At 59.9% G+C, this 24,712-nt stretch overlaps 1 protein-coding gene across 2 annotated transcripts in view; it reads right to left on the minus strand.

The window, feature by feature from the left end:
- The window catches only part of TBC1D22A (TBC1 domain family member 22A), a 119,829-nt gene that overhangs the window by 87,850 nt on the left and 7,267 nt on the right, over nt 1-24,712 (minus strand). The window contains exons 2-4 of one of the 2 annotated variants that reach the window (XM_059681352.1): nt 12,493-12,549; nt 11,417-11,757; nt 7,812-7,988 (exon numbers count right to left, since the gene is read on the minus strand). In XM_059681352.1, coding sequence (XP_059537335.1) covers nt 7,812-7,988; nt 11,417-11,757; nt 12,493-12,549 — 575 coding nt within the window. The remainder of the gene's footprint in view (nt 1-7,811; nt 7,989-11,416; nt 11,758-12,492; nt 12,550-24,712) is intronic. The other variant, XM_059681353.1, reaches the window with a different exon arrangement.

The following is a 24,712-nucleotide window of genomic DNA, read 5'->3' on the forward strand; positions in this document are numbered from 1 at the left end:
TTTCGTCTCTAACACACTCTACTTCCCTTCCTCTTGTAAGTCCTTGGGCCCCTGGGCTGAGCAGACACCTGACGTCCCAGAAGGCCCCTGGAGCAAGGGGGTTGGGGGCGTGGGCTCCTTGCATGTTCCCCGGAGGGGCAATGACCAGACAGAGCCTCCAGGGATGGGAGGCACAGTGAGCACGGCCTCTGGGTCCTGGAAGGCACAGCATGCTGTGGCAAGGAGGGCAACAGAAAAGCAGACAGCCTGCCCTCGGCCCTCTCTGGGCTCCTTCCCTGGGATTCCATGTCCTTCCATGTACCTGACACATAGCAAGCACTCAATTATAAGCTCACCACTACCACCCTCACACCACCATCCCCATCCCCACCACCATCACATCCCCATCACACCACCCTCACACCACCATCCCCATCCCCACCACCATCACCATCCCCATCACACCACCCTCACACAACCACCACCATCCCCATCCCCATCACCATCACCACCATCCCCATCACACCACTCTCACACCACCATCCCCATCCCCACCACCATCACATCCCCATCACACCACCCTCACACCACCATCCCCATCACACCACCCTCACACCACTATCCCCATCCCCACCACCATCACCATCCCCATCACACCACCCTCACACCACCACCACCATCCCCATCACCATCACACCACCAACACCATCACACCACCACCATCACATCCCCATTACACCACCATCACCATCACACCACCATCACCATCATACCAACGCCATCCCCATCCCCATCACACCACCCTCCCCATCACACCACCATCACCATCACACCAACACCATCCCCATCCCCATCCCTACCATCACCATCACCATCACCAACACCATCGCCACCACCATCACCGTCACACCACCGTCCCCACCACCACCATTACCACACCACCAACACCAAAGCCACCACCATCCCGTGCAAGGCAGGGCCAGGCCAATCCATCCCCCAAAAGCAATGCGATGCAGCATCATGAACAAGGTCCCCACTGAGCCCTGCTGCCCCAGCACCGCACACTGGGATGGACTGCCCATTCCCCAAACACACGTGTGCCCACAACATGCCAGACCCCGCCCAACCCACAAGGGCCACAGCCACCTGGCCGCTCGGGCCCAGAGCTCAGGCTGCCTCAGAAACTCGACGGCCCTCTTTTTAAAGCGCCTCGTCTGTTTCACTAAAAGCACTTTCCTCAAACCAGAGCCGAGATGAAAGCAGGCCTCGGGGGCCCCTGCCCAGCCTCCTGAGAGCCTGCGTGGCCGTCGCTCCAGCCCTCTCTTCCACTAACAGCTTCCCAGCGGGACCGCGGGCCGGGGCAGGGTCCTCGCGCCCATCCCAGGAAGCCCGTCTGTAGCTGAACTGCACCAGCGGCCACACCTGATTACACACTGGATGCAAACAGGACAGGAAGCCAGTGACTGGGGAGACGGGAGGTGCACTCAGCCAGGAGGAGGGGCAGGTGGGGAAAAGCAGGAGCAGGGGAGGACGGGGAGGAGGGGCAGGAGCAGGGGAGGATGGGGAGGAGGGGCAGGAGCAGGGGAGGACGGGGAGGAGGGGCAGGAGCAGGGGAGGGCGGGGAGGAGGACGGGGAGGAGGGGCAGGAGCAGGGGAGGGCGGGGAGGAGGACGGGGAGGAGGGGCAGGAGCAGGGGAGGACGGGGAGGAGGGGCAGGAGCAGGGGAGGGCGGGGAGGAGGACGGGGAGGAGGGGCAGGAGCAGGGGAGGGCGGGGAGGAGGACGGGGAGGAGGGGCAGGAGCAGGGGAGGACGGGGAGGAGGGGCAGGAGCAGGGGAGGACGGGGGAGGAGGGCGCGCTGCCTCCCAGGGCCAGCACTTTGTGCTCAGGTGGCTGGGGCACTGACACGCAGAGGCGACACAGAAGCCACAGGACCCTAGGAGAGGCGAGTGACCAGGCAGGAAGACCAGGGGTCAGGAGTGTGCCTGCGCCGGGGGCCTCTGTGCTCTGGGCGGGCCGTCCCGCTGAAACCCTGCTGAGGTCGGGGACACACTGAGCTGCTGGAGCTCTGCTCTGGTCCCACTCAGGTTCCAGGCCCTTCTGAGACCTCACCCTGCCCTCAGGGCACCTGCTCAGCACACACCTCCAGCAAGGCTGCCAGGCCGGCCCCTGGCCACACGCTGCGTGCCGCTGGCCTGGGGCCAGACCTGCAGGAGCAGGAGTGTCCTGGCCACAGCACGGAGCCCTCCCCAAGGCCCAGGCAAGCCCCCTGCTCCATGTTCTCCGCCAGGCCCCAGGGGCTGTGAGCGCAGCCCAGGAATGACTGTGACCAGCTCGCGCCCCTCTGGCCCCGCTGTGTGACTCAGCCTGGTCACCTGTTCACTGGGAGCAGGTACAATCTGGGGCAGGCAGCTGGCAGGCTTGGACTTGAGGGAGTGGGGTGGGGGGATGTACGCGTTTACATGTATATACATGTGTACATGCACGTGTTTATATGTATAAGAACCCAGCATGGTAGCAACGGTGCAATTACTTGGATCTCCAGCAGTTCCCCGTTATCCACGGCCCCGCGGATGTCTGAGACCTGGGAGACCGAGCCCTGTGCCCAGGTGTTTCCAGTGCGCGCACCTTTCCACCGGGAGGAAGCTCTTCCCGCCTCTTTCTGAACATCAGACTGCCAGCATCCTGCACGGGGTGGGGGGGCTGCTGAGGGAGAGCAGGGCAGCCCATCTGATAACGAGCCGCACTGAGTGACGAAGGGCGGGACGGCGTCAGGGACGGTTCTGTCGCCAGGATGAGAGGGGCCGGGAAAGAGACCATCGCACCACGCAGACAGCGTGCACTTAAACTCTCCCACTGCTCCTTCCTGGGAGCTTCTGAGTAATATTCTCGGACCCCCTGACGGCGGTGGCTGAGCCCGCGGAGAGCGCCCTGCCGAGGAGGGACTGCCGCGCCCCAGGCCTCTCCCAGCACCTGTGCCTCCCCGTGACATGGCGCGTGCTCCGTCCTCGGGCGTGCTCCGTCCGTGTCCGTCAGCTGTCCCCGTCCTCCCAGCCCCTGGGCTCCGGGTGACGGTCTTGGCTTGCTCCGTCTCCCCAGCTTCACGTCCAGCAGGCGCCGGGCCCACCGCCTGCCCTGCAGAGCCTGGAGAACTGACCACCGCACCTCACCCACTTCCCGGCGTCCCCCGAACGTCCTCCCTGTCCCTGCTGTCCCTCCTCGTCCCCACTCGCCGGCAGCAGCAGCCTGAGGAGTGTGCCTCGGCCCAAGGCCCTCTGAAAGGCCCCTCTCAACAGTCCTCAGGGCTCCTCCTTCCACAGAAGGGCTGCCAGGCTCCGCTCCTCGGGCCCAAAGCCTCCCAGAGGCCTGGCGCTGCCCTCCGGTGCGCTGCCCCCTTTCCCTGCCTGCCAGCCTCGGGACCTGTCTCCTGTGCAGCTGGCCTCCCACCCCCAGGCCCGGCTCAGCAGCTGCTCTCCGCTGCTCTGGCAGGAGCGTGCACCTCAGGCCGGGCCGAGCTGGCCGCCCTGGAGCCTCCTCCCCACCTTCCAAGGCCTGCTTTGCCGGCCGGTGTGGCTCAGCAAGGTCACATTCAATTCCTGGTCAGGGCACAGGCCCAGGTTGCGGGCTCGATCCCCAGTAGGGGGCGTGCAGGAGGCAGCTGATCCATGATTCTCATCATTGAGGCTTCCATCTCTCTCTCCCTCTCCCTTCCTCTCTGACATCAATAAAAAATAATGTTTTTAAAGCCGCTTCCTGCCCACACCTGCAAGTACAGCAGGACTTGATCCGTCGCTTCCTTCCCGCATTGGTTACAACGCTGACGAGACGCCGAAGGAACTGAAGTCTCGCTTAGGGCACGTGGCCCGGGTAAACTGGGTGACAGGTCACTCCGCTCCATGGCGGAACCTGCGGACGAGGCCAAGTGAGGACGGACCGCAGCCTACGCCGAGGGGCCTGCAGACTCCCCCACAGCAGCTGCCCCCCTCAGCGCCAGGTCCACGTGCACTCAGCACCCCCAGCAGTTCCTAGATACTGCCTGGGCGTGTCTGTCTGTCTCCCTGAGCCAGGGCAGGGTCTGGCCCCGTTTCACCGGCGTCCACACCAGCAGCAGAGGCTCAGGAGTCGCGGTTGAGTGAACGAACTCCGCGACGCCTGAGGCCTGTTCCCGCCTGTGTCACAGGCCCCTGCAGGCTCGGTCCCGGCGCTGAGGCAGGAGGCCGAGGCACCTGGCCAGGTCGCTCCCGCCCTGGCGGAGGCTGCACGGCCGCCTCGTCCTGCCTCATGCCGGCAGCTGCCCTCCAGCCCAGGCCCTGCAGGGGCCTCCAACCGAAATCCTTGCTTTCAGAGTGAACACTGCACACCCACCACCAAAAACACAAAACACACGTCACCACGTCGCGCCCCACGTCGGAAACACCTGTGAGCGCTGACCATCTGGAAGCCAGACCAGGGCTCCCCGAGGACATGTCCGTGTGCCTGGCTGGCTCCTCTGTCCTCAGGGCTGCGTGTCACACACCCGCCTCAGGCCCCGCTCCCCACCCGGGACACCATGTCTGCGTCCTGCCAGGTGGCGCCCACTCACAGCCGCCGGGGTCACACCATGACCTCTGAGTGCCCCTTCCTGGGATCGGCCTTCCACGGCTGAGCCTCACCCGGGGACATTCTCCCATTGGCTTTTTAGGCAGAATAGGACGGAGGGGGAGAGACAGAGAGAGAAACATCGATGTGAGAGAGACAGAGCGACTGGGTGCCTCCAGCATGCACCGGACCAGAGTGGGGGTCAAGCCCAGAACCCAGGCATGTGCCCTTGACCAGAATCAAACCCAGGACCCTTCAGTCCGCAGGTCAACGCTCTAACCACTGAGCAAAACCGGCCAGGGCTGAGCAGCAGCGTGTGATGAGTGAACCGTGAGTCTGCTAAGGGCAGGAGGAGCTGCCCCTGCGTTTGCCACTTCCATCCCCAGCTCCCAGCACACAGGCCACACAGACGCAGCGCCTGCGGGACAGGACGTGATGGGGGGGGGGGGGGGGGCGCGCGTTTCTGGGCACTTCACCCGGCTGCGTGCTTCCCACGCAGACACCTGCCACTACGTCTTCCCCGTAACGTGAAGATAATGCTTCCGCCGTCCTTGAAGCTACTGTACGCACGTGCCTTACAAAGGCGCCAGCGTACTGCCTGTAATTTCTCCTGCCACTAATAAAGCCCAGGAACTGCTGAACTCTGAAAGACCTGGGTTTAGCTTTTTGTTGTTAGACATGACGGTTACATAGAATTCTGAAGAAAACCCACAATCCCGCCCACCAAACGAAGAGCCTGATGTTGAAGTGTTACCTTCAGCCTCTCACGTTTTCCCAGTGGCCGTAAGGCTCTATCTTAGGTGTGACTTTGGTTTCCAAAAGTGACCCCAATGACAACACCGCGAGGAGACTCGCTCAGGACGCAGAGCCTGGCCCGGAACGGGACTCCCATCAGGCAGCCTGGCTTCCGCAGCCTCGCTCCTGGCCCGTCAGAAACCACCACGCACGCCTAGGAAGTCCCTGCAGACCGCCCGACGTGCCAACGCCTCACAGCAACGTGTCTGTCCATGCTGTGGAGTCAAGTTGTAGGGCCACAGGCCAATGCAAATGGAAACAAGAAAAACCGACTAACTTTCCTGAGTGCCTACTGTGTGCTGGCACCCCTGGCCCTGTGTGCGGTATTCTGCACCTAGAGCTGCTATCGTGCCCACAGAGGAGTGAGTCAGCCGCCGGCTCAAGGTCAGGGTCCCGGTGAGGAAGCTGCAGAGAGAGCCCCACCCCCACCCCCACCCCCGAAGGCAGCCTGTCCCCTGAACCTGCGCTCACGGCCGCTCTGACAGGCCCGCACCACCTGTGGGGCAGCGTGTGCTGGTGGCTACCGCACGTGACTGGGAGGCGGGAGCACGGAGTCCTGCGCGCAGGCCGTCCCTCCTCGCTGGTGGTAAGACGCCCGCCCAGTTCTCAAGCTGCCCTTCCCGCCAGCCACCTGGGGACACCTGGGACGCCTCCAGCACCGGGCGAGACGGCATGTGAGGTGCAGCAACAACAGAGTCCGTGTCGCCCGCGTGCCCACCGGGAGGAGCGGTCGTGCCGGGCCCAGGGGCACCCACAGAGCTGGCACCTCCAGGACCGGGGGGAAACACACTGCTCGTGGGGACAGAAAATACATCATGCCAACGCACCCACCGTGTCTCTAAGACCCTTCTGAACCCCAAAGGGAAAGAACAGCTGCCCCTGGAGCCTGAGGCATCGCCTGAGCCACGTGACCCAATGGGCCTGTCACCGCTGGACACGCCAGCACACAGTGCTACGACCACCGAGGACACAAATGACTGGCCCACGTGTCACCGGAGGACGCGGGACCCCCCACACCGAGGGGCCTGTGCCCTTCAGAATGTCAGGCCGAGACCACACCGCAAGTGGGCGCTGCTCCAGGGTCACGGAGGTGAGCGACGTGACGGCAGATGCCACGCTGTCCCAGATTCCAGACCAGAAGGAAGAGGAAAGGACGTCATGGGGACAATGGCCCAGTGAACGCGGCCCGCGGACTAGACAACAGTGCCCATCGACGGTACACGTCCTGACTGAGGTCGCTGGGACCGGCAGAAAGTCTTTGTCCTGAGGAGACACACAGTGACGTTCTCAGGGGTCAGGGGCCACAGAGACCACGGAAACGGGTCTGGCACAGCACTGTTCCTGCAACGTGTCTGCAAGCGTGAAGCTGGGCCTCCACTGAAGGTGAGTGTGGCGCGTGCACGGGCATCTCTGCAGGAAGATGCTGGGACCAGCCTGGGAGGGCTGGGGAAGGAGAGGACCCTTCCCCTACACCCCGCACTGCACTGTTGTGTCCCACGTGCACACGTGCAAAAGCAAAGGACAGGACAGGAAAGCCCACGTGAGAATGGGGCCTAGGGCAGCAGCATCTCACACCCACAAGGCCTCGGGGCCCAGGCGGCTGCCTTGGCCTTGGCCAGGCTCCCTCCTGCCTGAGCTGCTCTGTGCTGCCTGTCCACGGGCCTCACGCGCCACCTGGTGGTGGCACAGGGCACTGCCAGCCTCAGGCTCTGAGCCCTCAGAGCTCCCGCCTCTGCCCAGCTAGACCTGGTGACCATCCTGAACGCTCCAGCGTCCAGCAAGCAGCCTAGCCCCGCAGAACAGCAAGTCAAGACAACCAGAACACTCCAGCCCCCAGGCCTGTGGAGTGGCTCTCCACAGAGGGAGACATAAATGAGGGATGTGACCCAAGGGGATTCCAGCAGACAAGCGAGCCATGCCTCGGAGCGTCCACGTGGCGCACGACCCACAAGCAACACTGCTGGCCACACACCCTCTGCTGGCCGCACTGTCCCCTCCTGGCTGTACTGCCCCAGCTGGCCGCAGTGCCCCTGCACCCCCCCTGCTGGCCGCACTGTCCCCTCCTGGCTGTACTGCCCCAGCTGGCCGCAGTGCCCCTGCACGCCCCCCTCCTGGCTGCACCGCCCCTGCTGGCCTTTGCCCCCTACAAGGCCCTAGCCTTCACGCTCTGCCCCAACAAGGAGACCCAGCAGGGAGGCGCAGACTGCAGTGGTCATGGCGCCAGTCACCAGCGCCGCACCCAGGCTCACAGTGACCTGCCAGGTCCATCTGCCCAGTCGGGCAGAGCTCACCACGGCAGCTCTCAGAGGCAGGAGGGCCCCTGGGGCTTAAGGAAAAAGAACAGGAAGTACTCGATGGAATCGCACTGGAAGCACACGAGGTGAGTGACGGAGCAAGGGCAGTGGTGCCACGGACGGATCGGGTCCTCCGAGAACCGCCTCGCTCAGAAGCAAGACTTACCCAGGTCCGTGTTGGGGCCGGCCAGGAGCTGCTTGAACTTGTCGAGCCGGGAGGCCTCTCTCTCACTCAGCGCCGAGCTGCTGAGGGTCCCGGGGTCGGACGTGCTGCCCAGGGCCACGGTGGCCGAGTGCGGGAGCGACTGGGACCTGTGCAGAGGGGCAGGGCCGCTGGCGCTCTCTGCGGGGGAGAGAGAAGAGGGTGAGGGGAGGGGAGGGCGGCCACGAGCCATTTCCCCGTGAACGCTGGGGTCAGTGTCTCCTCCCACAGCACTGAGTGGGGCAGGCCCTGGTCTCTGGAGCAGGAACTGACCTCGCGAACGGCTGTGAGGTCACCGCTCGCTCTGCTGGCGCAGTGTCAGCCACCAGTGAAACAGACACGCCCCGCAGAACAGCAAGACCAGACAACCAGAACACTCCCGACCCCTGGCCTGAGAGCGGCCAGGACGCCCCCGCATCGGGCCTGCGGAGGGCGTGGCCCAATCATCTGTGGGTGCAGGGAGGAGGGGCCTGCGGAGCTGCCAGGGCCTGAGTCGGAGGAAAGCTCATCGCCCGTGAAAGGGACGCAGCGCGAAGGGCACTGAGGACAGCAGGCAGAGGCTAGGGCAGCCGTGGGCAAACTACGGCCCGTGGGCCGGATCCGGCCCATTTGAAATTAATAAAACTATTGAAATAAAAGACCGTAGCCTTTTATGTAATGATGTTTACTTTGAATTTATATTAGTTCACACAAACACTCCATCCATGCTTTTGTTCCGGCCCTCCGGTCCAGTTTAAGAGCCCATTGTGGCCCTCGAGTCAAATAGTTTGCCCACCCCTGGGCTAGGGCATGCCGGCGACCGGACGCTGTGCGAGCAGGCCCCTGCCCCTGCCTGTGCCTCCCAGGCCTCCCCGCGCCACGAGGAGCAAATAGAGCCAACCTGCTGCAGATGGGGGGTGGGGGGGGAGGGCGACAAGCACAAGCTGGCCCGCCCTCCCCAGGTGGCAGGGCCTGTGCCCGCGGAGACACCGTCCGCAGGGGTGAGGTGAGAGCATGCCACATCCGCAGCCCAGGACCAGGGCCAGCCCAAGGGAAGAGCCATAGGCCTTCGGGTCATTCGACAAAGAGCCACCAAGACCAACGAGGGACAAGCAGCAAGAGACACGGCGGGCTCTGAGCCCCACGGCCGTCACATCTTCCACTGCAAGTGGACGTGGAGTAAAAATAATCCCACGGAAACGGGACGAGGAGCGAGCCCCGCGGAGGAAGGTGCTGACGCCGTGAATGGCAGCTGCCGCCAGGCCGGGGGAGGTGGCACCCCCACGGCTCCTGGGCCCCGGAGTGAGCTCATCCCAGCAGAAGGGGAGGGGAAGGCCGCATCTGCAGCCTCGGGGCAGAGTCTGGCCCAGATAAGCTCCCAGAAAAGCCTGAGAAGTGGGCAGAGCAGGGAGCACTCCCACTCGCCTGGGGAGCGCGGGCAGGACCGGGCGGCCTCAGGCTCTCTCCCCGGAATCCACTCCTCAGCCACGTCTCAGGAGCCACAGGACCGCGCCAGCAGGAGGCTCAGCCACAGTGGGCAGCGAAGGTGCCAGACGGCACGCACCTGCACTCAGAGAGGAGCCGGGCCGCGCTGAGGCAGGGAGGACCGCGCACTCCTGGCAGAGCGCACCGCGGGCCCGCAGGGCGGAGGGATGTGGAAGGTGACAGTGGCGTCCCGAGGAAACAGGAAGACCGGCACCAGGTCTCCCTGCTAGGGTGCGTGGGAAACACGGCAAGCCCCTCTAACCGCCACCTGTGGGCAGCCACACCAGACCCCGTGCGTGGCTCCGACATGGTCAGCGACGAGGACAGCTGTCACCTGGCCGTGCCCACTGAGCCTTCCCAGCCACAGATGTGCTTTGCCATGAACCCAACGGCTCCCTAAAACAAGCAAGTGCATCTGACTCAGGCACGAGGCCTCCTCAGACGGTCATTAGGAAAGTCAGGGCAGCGGGCGGTGTGGGGCGGGCATGGAAGCAGCTACGAGCCCAGGCGGCACCATCTGAGCCCCAGGCCGCCGTCCACCCAGGCCGAGTGTCGCAGCGGATGCAGCAGGCGGGCCCCGTGGGCACTGCGCAGGGGACACCTGCTCCCCACGGCCGCAATGATTTTCTCTCATCACTGATGTTTCTCTCTCTCTCTCTCCTTCTCCCTTCCTCTCTGAAATCAACAAAAATATTTTTAAAAATTAAAAAAATAGAGTCACAGGTCCTCCTCTGAGCAGAGGCCTGGCCTGGGACGTCCCTGTGCAGGGACGAGGGGGAGAGCAGGGAGGGTGGGGAGGGCAGGGCACAGTGGGAGGGCCGCGGTCGCCAGGCCCTGAGGACAAGCTAGTTCACTTCAACAGCGTTTATGGAACGACAGCGGACACCCACAGAAACAGGGACCTGGGACGAGGCCCATCTTCTGGGAATTTGCAGATGAGGCTGCAAACATGACCCTCCTCAGGGGCAGGAGGTCTGACCTGCTGGCTGGGACTCCCCGCCGGGAGGGCTCACCCCCGGGAACCCGCAGGCATCCCCTCCCCTCTGAAGCCTTCGCCGACATGCCCCCGCCTTCCACACGAGACCGAGCCGGGGCTCCCACGCTCGGTGCTCCTGGATCCTGCCCACCGCCGTGTCCCATCTGCCTCACGGAAATGAGAGCATCCGTGCCCCACGTCTCCCGATGGAGTGCCAGTTGGCACACAGACCGGGACCGGGTCCCTGAGAACCAGGCCTGCCGTGTTCTCCTTCGTGCCGCCGCTGAGCAAGCTGAGCCTGACGACACGCCTGGTGTCCTGGCACCAGCCAGGTCAGTCTCCAGAGGACCAGGAGCGCCCCGGCTGGAGAGCAGGCCAGCAGGCCTCGCCCCTGCTGTGCACCTGCAGGGGAGCTCCCGTGGGCGGCCCATCCTGGGCACGAGGGATGTGGCGCAGCAACCTGACCTCCGCCCACTACATGCAGTGGCAACACCCAGCCCCAATGTGACCACCAAAAATGTCCCGGGACCCTGCTCCATGTCCCCAGGGGCAGAACCGCCTCCAGGTGAGGCCAGAGTGAACACAAGACCCCCACACTCTGGGTGAGGCCCAGCCCACAGCGCTGGCCCGTGGCGGATGCTCAGGCGCTGGGTCCCACACCCCAGACCCTCCCGCACAGAAAGTGCAGGAAGTGAGCACCATGGCGAGGATGGCCGCTGAGTGCCGCAGGCAGGCGGGGGTGCAGACAGGCCCCCCCGGAGTTCCTCAGCGGCACACACACCGCAGACCCTGCACCCACGTGAGTGTCCCTGGAGGCAGGAGGTGCGTCCTCTGCCCGTGCAGCTGGCCTGGCCCTGCTGGAAACACCCCCCGAGAGCGACCAGGGCACACCTAGGAGGCCCGAGCCGTGCTCACTGCACCCTCTCATGATGGGCCCACAGGGCCAGGGCCGCCCTCCACGAGAAGGCGAGAGGCTGAGAGCCGGGCACAGAGCTGCGAGCGGCTTCTCCCACTGGGGAAGCCCGCAGGGCCCGGATGACGCCCTTCGGGGCCTTCAGGGCAGGGCTCCTGCTGCAAGGGCAGGGCTCCCCCTCCTGCAGGAGTGCACACCAGCTCCGCCCCAGCCCACCTGCAGGACAGGGCGCGTGGCTCTCGCTGACAGACTTCACCAGCCGCAGGTCCCCGCTGGCGACCGGAGGCGGCTCTGCCGCGGGCTTGGGCTTCTGCCCGGGCCCTGGGGGCTCCTGCAGCTTGTGCTGCTCCTGCCGCTGGCTGTGGTCGAGCAGGACGCGGTGGGCCGTCTCCATGACCACCTCGGAGTTGAGGCGCTCAGCCGCCATGGCCAGGAGCTCGTCGTCGTCTTCGCCCGCATCCCAGGCATCGCTGGTGTTGCTCTCAAACTCCTGGAAGGTGCTGACTCTCTTGGCCTTCACGGGCGTGGTGGGCACCTTGGGCGTGGCCTTGAGCAAGCTGCAAGGCAAAGGCAGTCACTGGACCCTCGGAGCCCTGAAGCTCCCCCACAGTCAGGAGGGAGCCCCCCCGGTGAACAGCACACACCGCTTTCCGCTTCCATGGAGCTGGCAGAGGGGAGAGCACACGCGGAGCAGAGACAGCCAGGGGCGGGAGAAGCTGCGGGCTGAGGCAGGGCAGGCGCGGTCTGTGTGGAGCACAGCGCTGCAGCCAGGTGCTCAGGTGCCCAAGACTCACCTGGCAGGGCCCATACATTCTCTCCTCCCTGCGTCCCTGCCCCCTCCCAAGGCTGCGGGCGGGGGGGCGGGGGGGGTGAAGGGACCGCTCACAGACACAGACAGGCCTTTGGGGCACGGTTGGGGATATGAGAGCCCCACAGTATGACTATGGACAACATCTGGGCCACACCTTCCTCTCGCTCACCTGTGGCAAGGAACGGGACACACAGGGCGGGGGGAGCCGTGGGCAGCTGGGCGGGTGCGTGGAGAGCGAGGGACACCACCCCCCGCCGGCGGGGGAGCCAGCTCCGTGTCCCCTGCACAGGCGGCCCACTTCGGGCTGTCCTTCCACATCTGCCCCCCCGCCCCCCCCAGGAGGACGAGCGTGAAAGGCCAGCAGTGTCTCACGCGTGTTTGCTGGACGGAAGACCGTGCCCTCCCCCAGGAACTCCAGGGAGCGGGAGGGTCCCCCAGCCCCAGGACCCCAAAGCCCCCGGGAGAGTTGGGCATCACTTACGTGCCGTGTAACAGTGGATCAAAAGGGGGATGCTGGGCGCCGTACACGTGCTGGATGCTGGTTCAAAAGAAAGGGAGCACATGTTAGCTTCTAGCTCCCTAGGCTCCGTGGCCACGGGGCCAAGGCCAGCCCTGGACCCCCGCCTGAGGCGAGCGCTCCGCCAACGCCGCGCGGTCACCCTCCGGCCCGTCTGAGGGATGAATGCGCCATACAGGCCCACACCCCACAGAGAGCAGGCATTCAGCACCCCCAACCCCCCCCCCCCCCCCCCGCAGGGCCACAGCCCTAGCGGCGTCAGCACAGCCTCGGGCACCGCCACGGGGACAGGGCTGCTGGAGCCGCAGGGCAGTCCGGCACACGCGCCATGGAATGCCGTCAGGAAACCCCCAGCTGGCACCGTCCGTCTAAAGCCGATTCACAAGCACAAAAAGGCACACACAAGTTTTAAAGGTTCCTGATTTTATTGAAACCGTCTGACGCTGATCGGGATAAACTTAGAATTAAGATGGAAGCAACACGACCCGTGTGGCAGACAACCAGGTCGGTCAGCTGCGCAGCCCGGCCTCCTGGGGACGTCCAGCCAGGGGTGGCCACGTGACCCTGCGGGCCGGTCAGCAATACGTGGCAGGCCTCCCTGCCTCACAGGCGGAGACAGTGGGGTTCGCACCCCAAGCCCCGGCTTTCCCTTTCTCCTGCTCGGCACACGGAGGTGCGGCCTGGGACTGCCCAGCCACCCAGCCACCCTGAGAGACACGCAGGAGATAATGCCACCACCACAGGCGGCGGGCAGGAGGGGGAGTGTGGGTGTCTGGCAGCACGGCCCCGCTGCCAGCTGGCGGGGGCCACCCTCAGCTTCCACACGGGGAGCACGGCCTGGCTGAGGCCCGGCCACACGGGGGAGACCGCGGAAAGGCTGAGGCAGCGGGGCTGGGCAGTGGGGACAAACGCAGACCTGGGCTGCTAGGTACACAGATGAATGTTTTCATTTGTCGAAACAGAATGAAATCCTACCTCTTTACTTAGCAATAGAGCAGGCCTAGTTGCCCACGTCATTACTATTCTCCAATGTACTTAAATGCATTGACCTACTTTGCATGTACTGCTGGGTAGCTATAAAAAACTTAAGCAGCACATGTAAACTGAACAGCACGGCAATGAGAAGGGCACACAGGAGTTTCCTACACATTCCTCTGCGCTTCCTTGTAACTCTATCATTATTTCTGAATTAAGTCTTGAAAATCTGTGCTGATGGAATGAGCACCAGCGGACTCATCCCTGCCTGGCCATCCCCCGGACAGAACGCCCGTCACTCCCCGTCCCACCATATGGCTCCGCCATGAGCACGCAGCCAGCGCTGACTGCCAGACACGCAGCTGCTCCGACGGCTGGTGACTGTCACACAGCAGCACACACTCTGGGGACAATGCTGCCCAGGACACTGTGCTCCAAGGATAAGCTCCGGACAGGGAGGCCGGGGACACGCGGGACGCACCCTGCAGCGGGGCCGCCGCGAACCTGACGGAGGCACGTGGGCTCTGCGGTGCGTCTCCCCATCCTGGTGAGGGAGCAGCTCCTACCCCTTCTGTCATCTGTGCTCCCTCTGTCGCTCCCTGCCAGGCCCTCGGTCCCTCTCCCTAAGGGGCACCACCCTTTTCTGCTGGTTTTCAAACCTTCCTGAAATCAGAGGACTCCTGCCATTCAGGCGCTGTGGCTGCAGAGTAAGGGCCTGAAGGGTGTCACATCCTGACCCGAACCTGTGCTGTGTGGCCTGGCGGGGCCCAGCGGGCTTTGTGGCCGTGCCTGAGGACGGACCCGGGCTTGTCCTGGAGTGCCCAGGTGGCCCCATCTAATCGCAGGTCCCTCAGCGGCCCCTTGCCCGGCGCCGTCAGGAGCGCCCGTGGAGTGGTGGGCGAGCGGTGCCAGGGCTGGCTGTGCAGTGGAGAGGAGACCACCCCCGAGGAGCGCGGAGGCCTCCCGAAGCTGGGAAGGGAAGGGAATGGGACAGAAAGCTCGGGGAGCCTGCCCAGGTCAGCCCAGCCAGCAAGTGGCAAAGCCAGGTCGCGCGCAGGGACTCCCACGCACCTCGCAGTGAGAGACCGCGTCACGGGCCCGGCATTCCGGCCCACAGCAGGGCTGAAAGCACCCGTCCCCTGTGGGGAGCCCATATAGGGTTAAGCCTCGGACTGACCTGTGGGCAAAGTCACAAACAATTCCCAGCTTAGAGGGCACAGTCCTCTTAGCATAATTAGGTTTGACCTTATAACACTCCCTAGATCTTATCTGGGAAGCTAATGGGCTGAGGAAGTGCAGGAAGTATAACCATGGTGTAAACAAGTGAAACTCACAAGAACAGTGTAACTTTGGAAACCACTACCTTGTTTACCTCTCACTATAAAATAAAGGCTCAGCTTGCCTTGGGATCTTTCTCTGTGGCCTCAGCCAGGCACAGGGAAGATCCACGGAGACTAAGGAAAGCTAGAGAGTTCTGAATGCTGTCTCCGTGTAAAACATTCTTCGCCGACTCCGTCCGCACCTTTGGGAACCCCTGGACCCGCTGGGGCTGGACCCCAGCAGTCCCCTTCCCGCCCGCCTCCTCGGAGCGACACCTGAACCTGACACGGCAACTCCCTGCAGGGGTTGGCGTTTCCACCGAAGGCTCGGTCTCCAGGCAACGTGTCACCTCATTCTGCACACGTGTGAAGTTCACGTTAATGTTGATATGTCTTTTTGCAGCGTTCCGTCAGGACTGCGTCGTGGGCAGTGTTAACGGTGCAGCCCAGTTTTGTTGTCCTGTGGGGTTTCGTTTCATGGATGTGAGGGGAGAGTTGTGGCCATAAACCAACTTTTCCAAATAACCTGACATGGAAACACGATGCAGACCAAGGCAGAGCCGTTCCGGGGAGCCGGGAGCAGGGGCCGCCCACAGGCAGCCCGGCCACGCGGGGAGGAAGAGAAGAGGCCACCGCAGGGACCCCCGCAGGAGCTCGGGGATCACTGAGGGGCCGCCGGTCTGGCTGCTTCTTTCGAAGGCACAGCCTCAGAAAATGGTAGAGAAAACCTTAAGGAACTGAGGGTGGTCCTTTGAAAAGATGAGCAAAGTCGACAAACTTTTAGCTAGACCGACTGACAGCGAGGAGGGAAGACTCGAATTCCCAACGTCAGGGTGCAGGGGGGACGTGGCTGTTGACCCTACAGGCAGAAGGGGTTGTGGGAGAGCATCATGAACAGCTGTACAGCAACAAGCGCGGTAACTGAGGTGACCAGAGAGACTCCCAGAAAGACTAAAACCACCGGAATTCAATGGGAAAAAGGACATCTGATAGACATGAATGAGTCATGGAAACACTACACAGAGAGCCCAGGCCCAGGTTTGTTTCCCTGGTCAGTTCCAACAAGTACAAGGAAGAATTAAGGCCAGCCCTTCAGAAATGCTTCTGAAACCGAGGAGCAGAGAGAACACTTCCAGCTCAGTCCATGGCGCCAGCATCACCCGCTACCAGAAACAAACCAGGTCACTGCCAGCGGAGAGCACCGCGGACCACTCCATTCTATGTACCTAACAGGCTAAGTGACCAGCCGTCCGTCCGTCCACCCAGCCGGCCGGCGCCTGTGACGCGCACTGGCAACTGAAAAATAAATGTTGACTCATGCATTTGCGATACATATAAAGCAAGGGAAATCAGTCAAGCACTCTGAAAGTGTTTTTGCTCTTAATGTGGTATACAGAGAGGTATCAGAATAAGTTTAATCAATTTATCAGTCATTTCTATCCATGTTGTTTTTCTCTTTTTGCCTTTTTTTAAAATATATTTTATTGATTTTTTACAGAGAGGAAGGGAGAGGGATAGAGAGTTAGAAACATTGATGAGAGAGAAAGATCAACCAGCTGCCTCCTGCACACCCCTCATTGGGGATGTGCCCACAACCCAGGTACATGTCCTTGATCGGCATCGAACCTGGGACCCTTCAGTCCGCAGGCCAACCCTCTATCCACTGAGCCAAACCAGTTAGGGCTCAATGTTGTTTTAATATCATTTTTGTTGTTTTTATATCATGTCTTTGTTGTTGTTATGTCATGTTGTTATTGTCTATTTGTTAATCAATTTATACTGGTATGTTATTTTCACATACATTTTACCAACTTTCTTTCATCTCTGACACTTCTATTATAGAGAAAGGGCAAACAGCAATATTAAAATATTCCTTCTAATTAATTTCCTTTCAATGTGCACGAATCTATGCACTGGGCCACTAGTCTGTCTGTAAATATACATGCAAAGGCAAACAAAATGCCAGTGAACGAAATACAAGATCATTTTTTAAATATATGTTTATTGATTTCAGAGAGGAAGGAAGAGGGAGAGACAGAAACATCAATGATGAGAGAGAATCATTGACTGTTGCCTCCTGCACGCCCCCTACTGGGGATCCCGGCATGCGGCCTGACCGAATCAAACCGTAACCTCCTGGTTCATAGATCGACGCTCAACCACTGAGCCACGCTGGACAGGCAAGATCATTTTTTAAATGTATATGTCATGCCCGGGCCAGTGTGACTCGGTTGGAGCATCGTCCTGGGCACCAAAGGGTTGCAAGTTCAATTCTCAGTCCAGGCACATACTCAGGTTACAGGCTCCATCCCCAGTCTGGGCATATACATGAGGCTGCCATCAATGTTTCTCTCTCTCCCCCTCCCTTCCTTTCTCTAGAATCAATGGAAACACACCCTCAGGTGAGGATTAAAAAAATAATTCTATTACGTGACAAAATGGGATTTTTCCAAGGAATGCAAGGCTAGTTATTTTTTAATTCTTTATTGTTTAAAGTGTTGCCCTAACCAGTTTGGCTCAGAGGATAGAGCGTCGGCCTGCGGACTCAAAGGTCCCGGGTTCGATTCCGGTCAAAGGCATGTACCTTAGTTGCAGGCACATCCCCGGTAGGGGGTGTGAAGGAGGCAGCTGATCGATGTTTCTCTCTCATCGATGTTTCTAACTCTCTATCCCTCTCCCTTCCTCTCTGTAAAAAATCAATAAAATAAAATTTTAAAAAAGTGTTACGTAAGCCTCCTTTTTTGTCCATGCAAGGCTAGTTTTGATGGGGGGGGAGGGGGGGCGTGTATAAGCATAGGACCACAGTTGTTTGTGGCAGTCACCTCACTCACTCACTACAGATGACCTGGGAGACGGAGGCTGTGTTACAGGGAGAGCGGGCCCTGGGGGTCAGGCCGCCCGGAGCCCACACCAAGGACAGCCACCTGAAGGGCGCCTCTCTGCAGCATTCGGGCTGGTCTCTGCAGGGACCGTGAGAGAAGGCAGGCCCGGGACTCACTACCTATCGACTCTCCCCACCCGCTGACCTGCATATAATCAGCCCCTGGCGAGGGGGCAGAGCAGCATTTCCAAGGTGACCCGTCACTGCTCTCCCCATACGGCGGTATCACTGGGATAAACACTCCCACGTGATTCAGCCCCGCCTCTGATGACCTGGGCTCCAGCAGGGACAGGCGGCCTCAGATCCACTGTGTCCGGAATCAGCTTAACAACCAGAAATCAATTACTACAAAATACCATATTAACAGGAAAAAAGGACAAAAACCACATGATCATCTCAGCAGAACAGACACTGTAAAACGTCAACAGCCTTCACGGAGAAAGGCTCCACAAACTAGAATTCGAAGGAAGTGCCCTCCCTCTGATCAAGAACATCTGCAAAGCCACGGCTCACATCAGACTTCGGCCCGAAGAGGAAACGAGACGCCACTCCCTCCACATTGTCCTGCAGACCTGTCCGGAGCGATCAGGCGAGAAGTAAAGGGCACCCAGTTAGAAAGGGGAAGTACGGCTACCGAACAAGGTGACAGGGTATTTCCTGGGTACAGTGAGTCTTAAGAAATCCACTAAAAAAATCAGAACTTAGAAACAAATTCAGCAAGGTTTCAAGATACAAGATAAACGCACAAAAATGAATTACATTTCTATACACTTGCAAGGAACAACCCGAAATGAAATTAAAGAAACAATCCCACATATAATGGCATCAAAAAGAATGAAACACTTAAGAATGTATTTAACAAAGGTATGTGAAACTTAGACCCTGAAAACTAAGATGTAGCACTGAAAGAAATTAAAGACCTAAATCAATGGAAAGACAACCAAATTCGTGTATCAGAAGACTTAATATTGTTGCTATTCTCCCCACATTCAATACAGATTCAATACAGCTTCTCTGCAGACACTGACAAGCCGATCTGGAAGTTCATGTGCACATTCAAGGGACCCAAGAAACCAAAACAGTATCGAAGAAGAACGAAGTGAGAGGACTCGCACGCTCCCCGATCTCAAACCTCACTGGGAGACCCGTCACCGAGTCAGCATGGCCCCGCTAAGGATAAACACGGCCCGCGCAGAACGGAGAGGCCCGAGGTTCACGACAAGGTGCCAAGACTCCCAACGGGGAGAGAACTGTCTTTCAACAGCTGTGCTGGGACGAGACATCGACACGCAAAAGAACAAAGTGCACACTAGCCTCTCCACCTACACAAAAGCTAACTCAAAAGCAGAGACCTAAATGGAGGAGCTAAAGCTATAAAACTCTGAGCAAAAAAACACAGAACTTAGGATAGGTACTGGCTTCTTAGGATGACACCAAGAGCAATAACAACAACCAGATCAACCGGACGTTGTCCAAAGTAAAACCTTTGGTGCTTCGAAGAACACCATCAAGAAAACAGAAAGACCCGCCCAGGCCGCGCCAGCTTCGCAGACGGAGGGAGCGCAGGCCTGGCAGAGCCCCACTCCATCGCCTGCTTGCTGGGCGGCTGGCGGCCGCACGACAGTGACCAGTGCTGAAGGCCGGGCTGTTGTGTGTGTCCGGGTCCCTGTCTCCTTTAAAGGCACCGTGGCTGCCCTCAGACCCTTGAAGCCCCCAGACTGTCCAAAAGAGGACCAGGACGTTCCTCCGGCACCAGTCAGACCGACGCGTCAAGATTGAGCGGGGCGGGCGGGAACCCAGAGGCACTGACAACAGGGGGCGGAGAAGAGCCAAGGGCCAGATCCTGATGCCCAACACCGGTCACGGGGGCAACAGGAAAACAGCACATGCTGCCCGGCGGCTTCCGGAAGATTCTGGTCCATAACGTCAAGGAGCTTGCCGCGCTGCCGACGAGCAGCAGGTCCCACTGTGCTGACTGCTCACACGTCTCCCCAAAGACCCGCAAAGCCACTGCGGGAGGAGCAGCCCAGCTGCCAGCAGTCACCACCCCCAGGGCCAGGCTGTGTGCACATTGTATGTGTGTTCATAAAACCACAAAATTCTGCCCCAAAAGAAGAAAGAAAATAGAAAGACAACCACAGACGGGGGTGGTGGGGTGGGGGCTGTTGCAATCACATATCTGATAAAAGATTGCATCTGGAATATACGAAGAACTCTCCAAACTCAAAAATAAAAGAACAATTAATTTAAAAAAGGAAAAGGGATTTGAATAGCGATTTCTCCAAAGAAGATACACAATAGGTCAAGACACAAATGAAAAGATGCTCAACATCTGGCCATTAAGGAAATGAAAACCACAATAAGCTACCACTTCGCACACACTCGCTGGCTAAAATAAGAGACACATAATAACAAGAAAACAGAAAACAGAAGCCTTACGCCAGCTGCTGGGAATGAAAATGGTGTAGCCATTTTTGGGAAACAGACGGACAGTTCCCCAAATATTTTTAAAAAGAGTGACCACATGACCCAGTCACTCCATTCCCGGTGAATACCAGAGGGAAATGAAGACATCCCACACCAAAACTCACACAGCCCGTCAGCAGAGACATGGAAAACCACACATGGTATACCCACCCAATGGAATACTATTCAGCTATAAAATGAAGGGCAGACACACCACCACATAGAAGAACCTTGAAAACATGCTAAGTGCAAGAAGCCAGTCACATTCCACCTATAGAAAATGTCTAGAATGGACAAATCTAGACAGACAGAAAATAGAGGAGGGGCTGCTCAGGGTGGGGAGTGGGAAGCTGGGGTGACAGGTACAGGGGACAGCGTTTCTTTTCCAGGTGATAAGCATTATCTAAAACTAACTGTGAGGATGGGTATACGACTCTTGTAATACATGGACATATGTCACTGAAGGTAAAACTTTAAATGAGTGAATGTACTGTATGTGAATTTAAAGGGGTGAATTATATTGTGTGACTCTCAATAAAGCTGTGATTTTTTAAAGGCAATCTAGCTGCCACCCAGTCCTCCTGGGTTCTCTCCTGGAACGCAGCCACCATGCTAGCCACACTGGAGCCCACGTGCAAGCCTTGCCACTCGCAGTGCGCACGGTCCCAGCTGACAGCCCGCATCCGCCAGACACGTGAGGGAACCAGCCTTGCACTGGGTCCCCGCTGTCCAGGCTGCCCAGTGACACCCGGACCCCATGGGGCAGACCAGCTGCTCCCACTGAGTCAGGTCTGAGCTCCTGGCCCACAGAATCCGTGAGCAGTTTTTTGTAGGGAAAGAAAGTAGCCACCTGCCTAGACCAAGCACAACCCCCCAGCGATGGCCCTTCCGGAAGCGTCACAGAGGCCTCCTGACCTTGGCAGGCAGTTCCCAGTTGTAGGGATCAAGAGGCCTGGGTTCGAGCCCCACCTCCAGCAGGTACGAGCTGGCTCATTATTAACCAAGTAATTGCTCTGAGCTTCAGTGTCCTCGTCCCAGACATGGGAATAAGAATGTGTATGAAGCCCGGCCAGTGTGGCTCAGTGGTTGGGCATCAACCTATGAACCAGGAGGTCACAGTTCCATTCCGGTCGGGGCACAGGCCCGGGCTGTGGGCTCCATCCCCAGTGTGGGGCGTGCAGGAGACAGCTGATCAATGATTCTCTCTCATCATTGATGTTTCTATTTCTCTCTCCCTCTCCCTTCCTCTCTGAAATCAATAAAAACATGCTTTTTTGAAGAAGGAGTATGGAATGAGATGACCGTGTACGATAGCAGTGTGAGTACTGCAACGTGATGTACAAACAGCGCTCACCAACACGCCCACCCCGTCTGTCCTCAACATTCGCATTCTCCCGGGACCTCGCAGCGTTGACGCGGTTCAAAGTGGGAGGCAGCGCCGCTGCCTCTGGATCAGCGTGTTCACGAGAGCCTCACAGCTTATCGCGGGCTGCAGGCCTCTCCCTCCCGCGCAGCCGCGAACTCATTAATTCTTCATGGGCAACCACTTGTGTTTATTGAGCAGAAAATGTTCCAACAAAGTCCAACCTCAGACTAAAAGGAACCTCATTTCACCTTATTAAAATTTCATTTCTATTTGGTCTTGCCTAGCTGAGAAGAAAAACAAGTTTCAACTGAAGCCATTTTAGAAAAATAAGTGGCAACTACCTCATTTCAGATCATGAAATCTTTCTTTTAAAAACACGACCCAATAAGCTTTTTAGTAAATTATACTGCTTTAAAGCGCTACAGTAACTCAGTTTTAACGAGAACACTAGTGGTTTCTTATGGAAAGGAGGCACACGGGACAGAATTCCACTTGTGAGCACATGCCCTGCACACCAAGGGACAGGTTCAGGGAGGTTTGTAACCTTTTCTTTTTAATTTTTAAGAATTATCTGAAAAAATAAGTAGACAAACTGGAATATATACATATAATGGAACATGAACCCAAAGAAAACATGACTGAACCACAGCTACAAGAATTAAGGTAAGTAAGCTTCATGACATGACTTAGAAAAGTAAGCCAGATGCGCACAGTATGACAGCATCTCAAAGGAACCTGTCTGGCTGTTTTACACACAGGTCTAGAAGGTTTTTTAAAACCCCAAGATCAAGACTATCTGGGCCTACTTGTGCACGGCCAAGCTTTGGAACTCCACTACCCCTGCAGAGCACCACTCCCTGCTACACCTGGCCCTCAGCACACTCCCCCCACACCTGGCCCTCAGCACGCTCCCCCCACACGTGGCCCTCAGCCCACTCCCCCCACACCTGGCCCTCAGCCCACTCCCCCCCACACCTGGCCCTCAGCCCACTCCCCGCCACACCTGGCTCTCAGCACGCTCCCCCCACACCTGGCCCTCAGCCCACTCCCCATCACACCTGGCCCTCAGCACACTCCCCCCACACCTGGCCCTCAGCCCACTCCCCATCACACCTGGCCCTCGGCACACTCCCCCCACACCTGGCCCTCAGCACACTCCCCATCACACCTGGCCCTCAGCACGCTCCCCCCACACCTGGCCCTCAGCACGCTCCCCCCACACCTGGCCCTCAGCACGCTCCCCCCACACCGGGCCCTCAGCCTGCTCCCCCCACACCTGGCCCTCGGCCCGCTCCCCCCACACCTGGCCCCCGGCACACTCCCCATCACACCTGGCCCCCGGCACACTCCCCCCACACCTGGCCCCCGGCACACTCCCCCCACACCTGGCCCTCGGCGCACTCCCCCCACACCTGGCCCCCGGCACACACCTGGCCCTCGGCACGCTCCCCATCACACCTGGCCCTCGGCACGCTCCCCCCACACCTGGCCCCCGGCACACTCCCCATCACACCTGGCCCTCAGCACACTCCCCATCACACCTGGCCCCCAGCACACTCCCCATCACACCTGGCCCCCAGCACACTCCCCATCACACCTGGCCCCCGGCACACTCCCCCCACACCTGGCCCCCGGCACACTCCCCCCACACCTGGCCCCCGGCACACACCTGGCCCTCGGCACGCTCCCCATCACACCTGGCCCTCGGCACGCTCCCCCCACACCTGGCCCTCGGCACGCTCCCCCCACACCTCGCCCCCAGCACACTCCCCATCACACCTGGCCCTCAGCACACTCCCCATCACACCTGGCCCCCAGCACACTCCCCATCACACCTGGCCCCCAGCACACTCCCCATCACACCTGGCCCTCAGCCACTCTCACTGTCAAGAAGGTGCAGCCAAAGCCCCTGACTACACAACACCCCGCACACCCAAGTAAGTGCCTCAAGGAACAGATGGTCCCTCAGTCCAGTGTGATGTCACCCACGCTGCGGCAGAATTCCCGCCCTGCCCATGCTGCTGGGCCTCTCCTCACGCCTCCCCCGCAGAGCGTGTCACGTGCTACACGCGGAGCTCCGGGTCGGTGTGTCCTCCCCGCGGAAGGGCCCCCGCTGCAGGACCGCATCGGCTCCTTTGCACACCCAGGCCTGGGAGCGGGAGGCCCGTAGCGCCTGCTCCCTCTGCCCGCTCTCCTGCCCGTGCAGCCAGTGCTGCTGAAGCCTTTCCAGGTACAGCTGCGGTGCAGGCAGGAGGCAGCTCTCACAGGAGGGACCAGCGCGCCCCCTGCAGGCCCCTTCCTGCAGGAGCTCCTTCAATCAGGGCGCTCTACCTAACCCCATGGGCTGGGACCCGAATGCTACAGCGGCTCTGGTGACGGGTTTGGAACAGAAAGCTAACCCCAGGTTATCAATGAGCCTAAGAGAACGCAGGACGGGTCCACAGTGGACGTGCCACACGCCCGTCCTGAAACGTCGGTCCCAGCAGCCGCGGCGCTCCGGCCCGCCCGCAGCTGTCACGCAGAGGCCTCCGCACAGGCAAGGTGGCGTCCGGTGCCCCACCCCAATGGGCCGTCCCAGAGCCCCAGCCGAGGGGACCCCGTCCTGTGCTGTACACACTGAGAGTGGGCCTCAGCGTCTCCCCTGAACCCGAGAAGCCTGGCCAGCCCCCGCCGCCCGGGTTTCCCACCCCAACAGCACAACGTGCAGCCCCACAGCCGACTGGCCTCGCCCCCTGCACACGCGTGCACGTGGGAACAAGAGCAAGGTGCACGGAGCAGCCTGGAGGGGCGCCCACGCCCCGGGCTGCCCCATCACCTGCAAAGGCTTTGGGGAGGATCGGGAGCTCACCCAGAGGGCGGGACAGACGCAGCTCCGTCTGTGGTGTGAGCCTCAGAGCCCGCAGGTCATTCCACTTGTGAGTTTAGTAGGAATGTTTATTGAAAGGAAGCTCATCTTGCCCTAGCTGGTGTGGCTCAGTGGATAGAGTGTTGGCCTGCAGACTGAAGGGTCCCGGGTTCAATTCCGGTCAAGGGCACATGCCCAGGTTTCGGCCTCGATCCCCAGTGGGGGGCGTGCAGGAGGCAGCTGATCAATGATTGTCTCTCATCACTGATGTTTCTATCTCTCTCTCTCTCTCTCTCTTCCTCTCTGAAATCAATACAAATATATTAAAAAAA

This window comes from Myotis daubentonii, chromosome 2 (assembly GCF_963259705.1).
Source record: "Myotis daubentonii chromosome 2, mMyoDau2.1, whole genome shotgun sequence".
NCBI lineage: Eukaryota > Metazoa > Chordata > Mammalia > Chiroptera > Vespertilionidae > Myotis > Myotis daubentonii.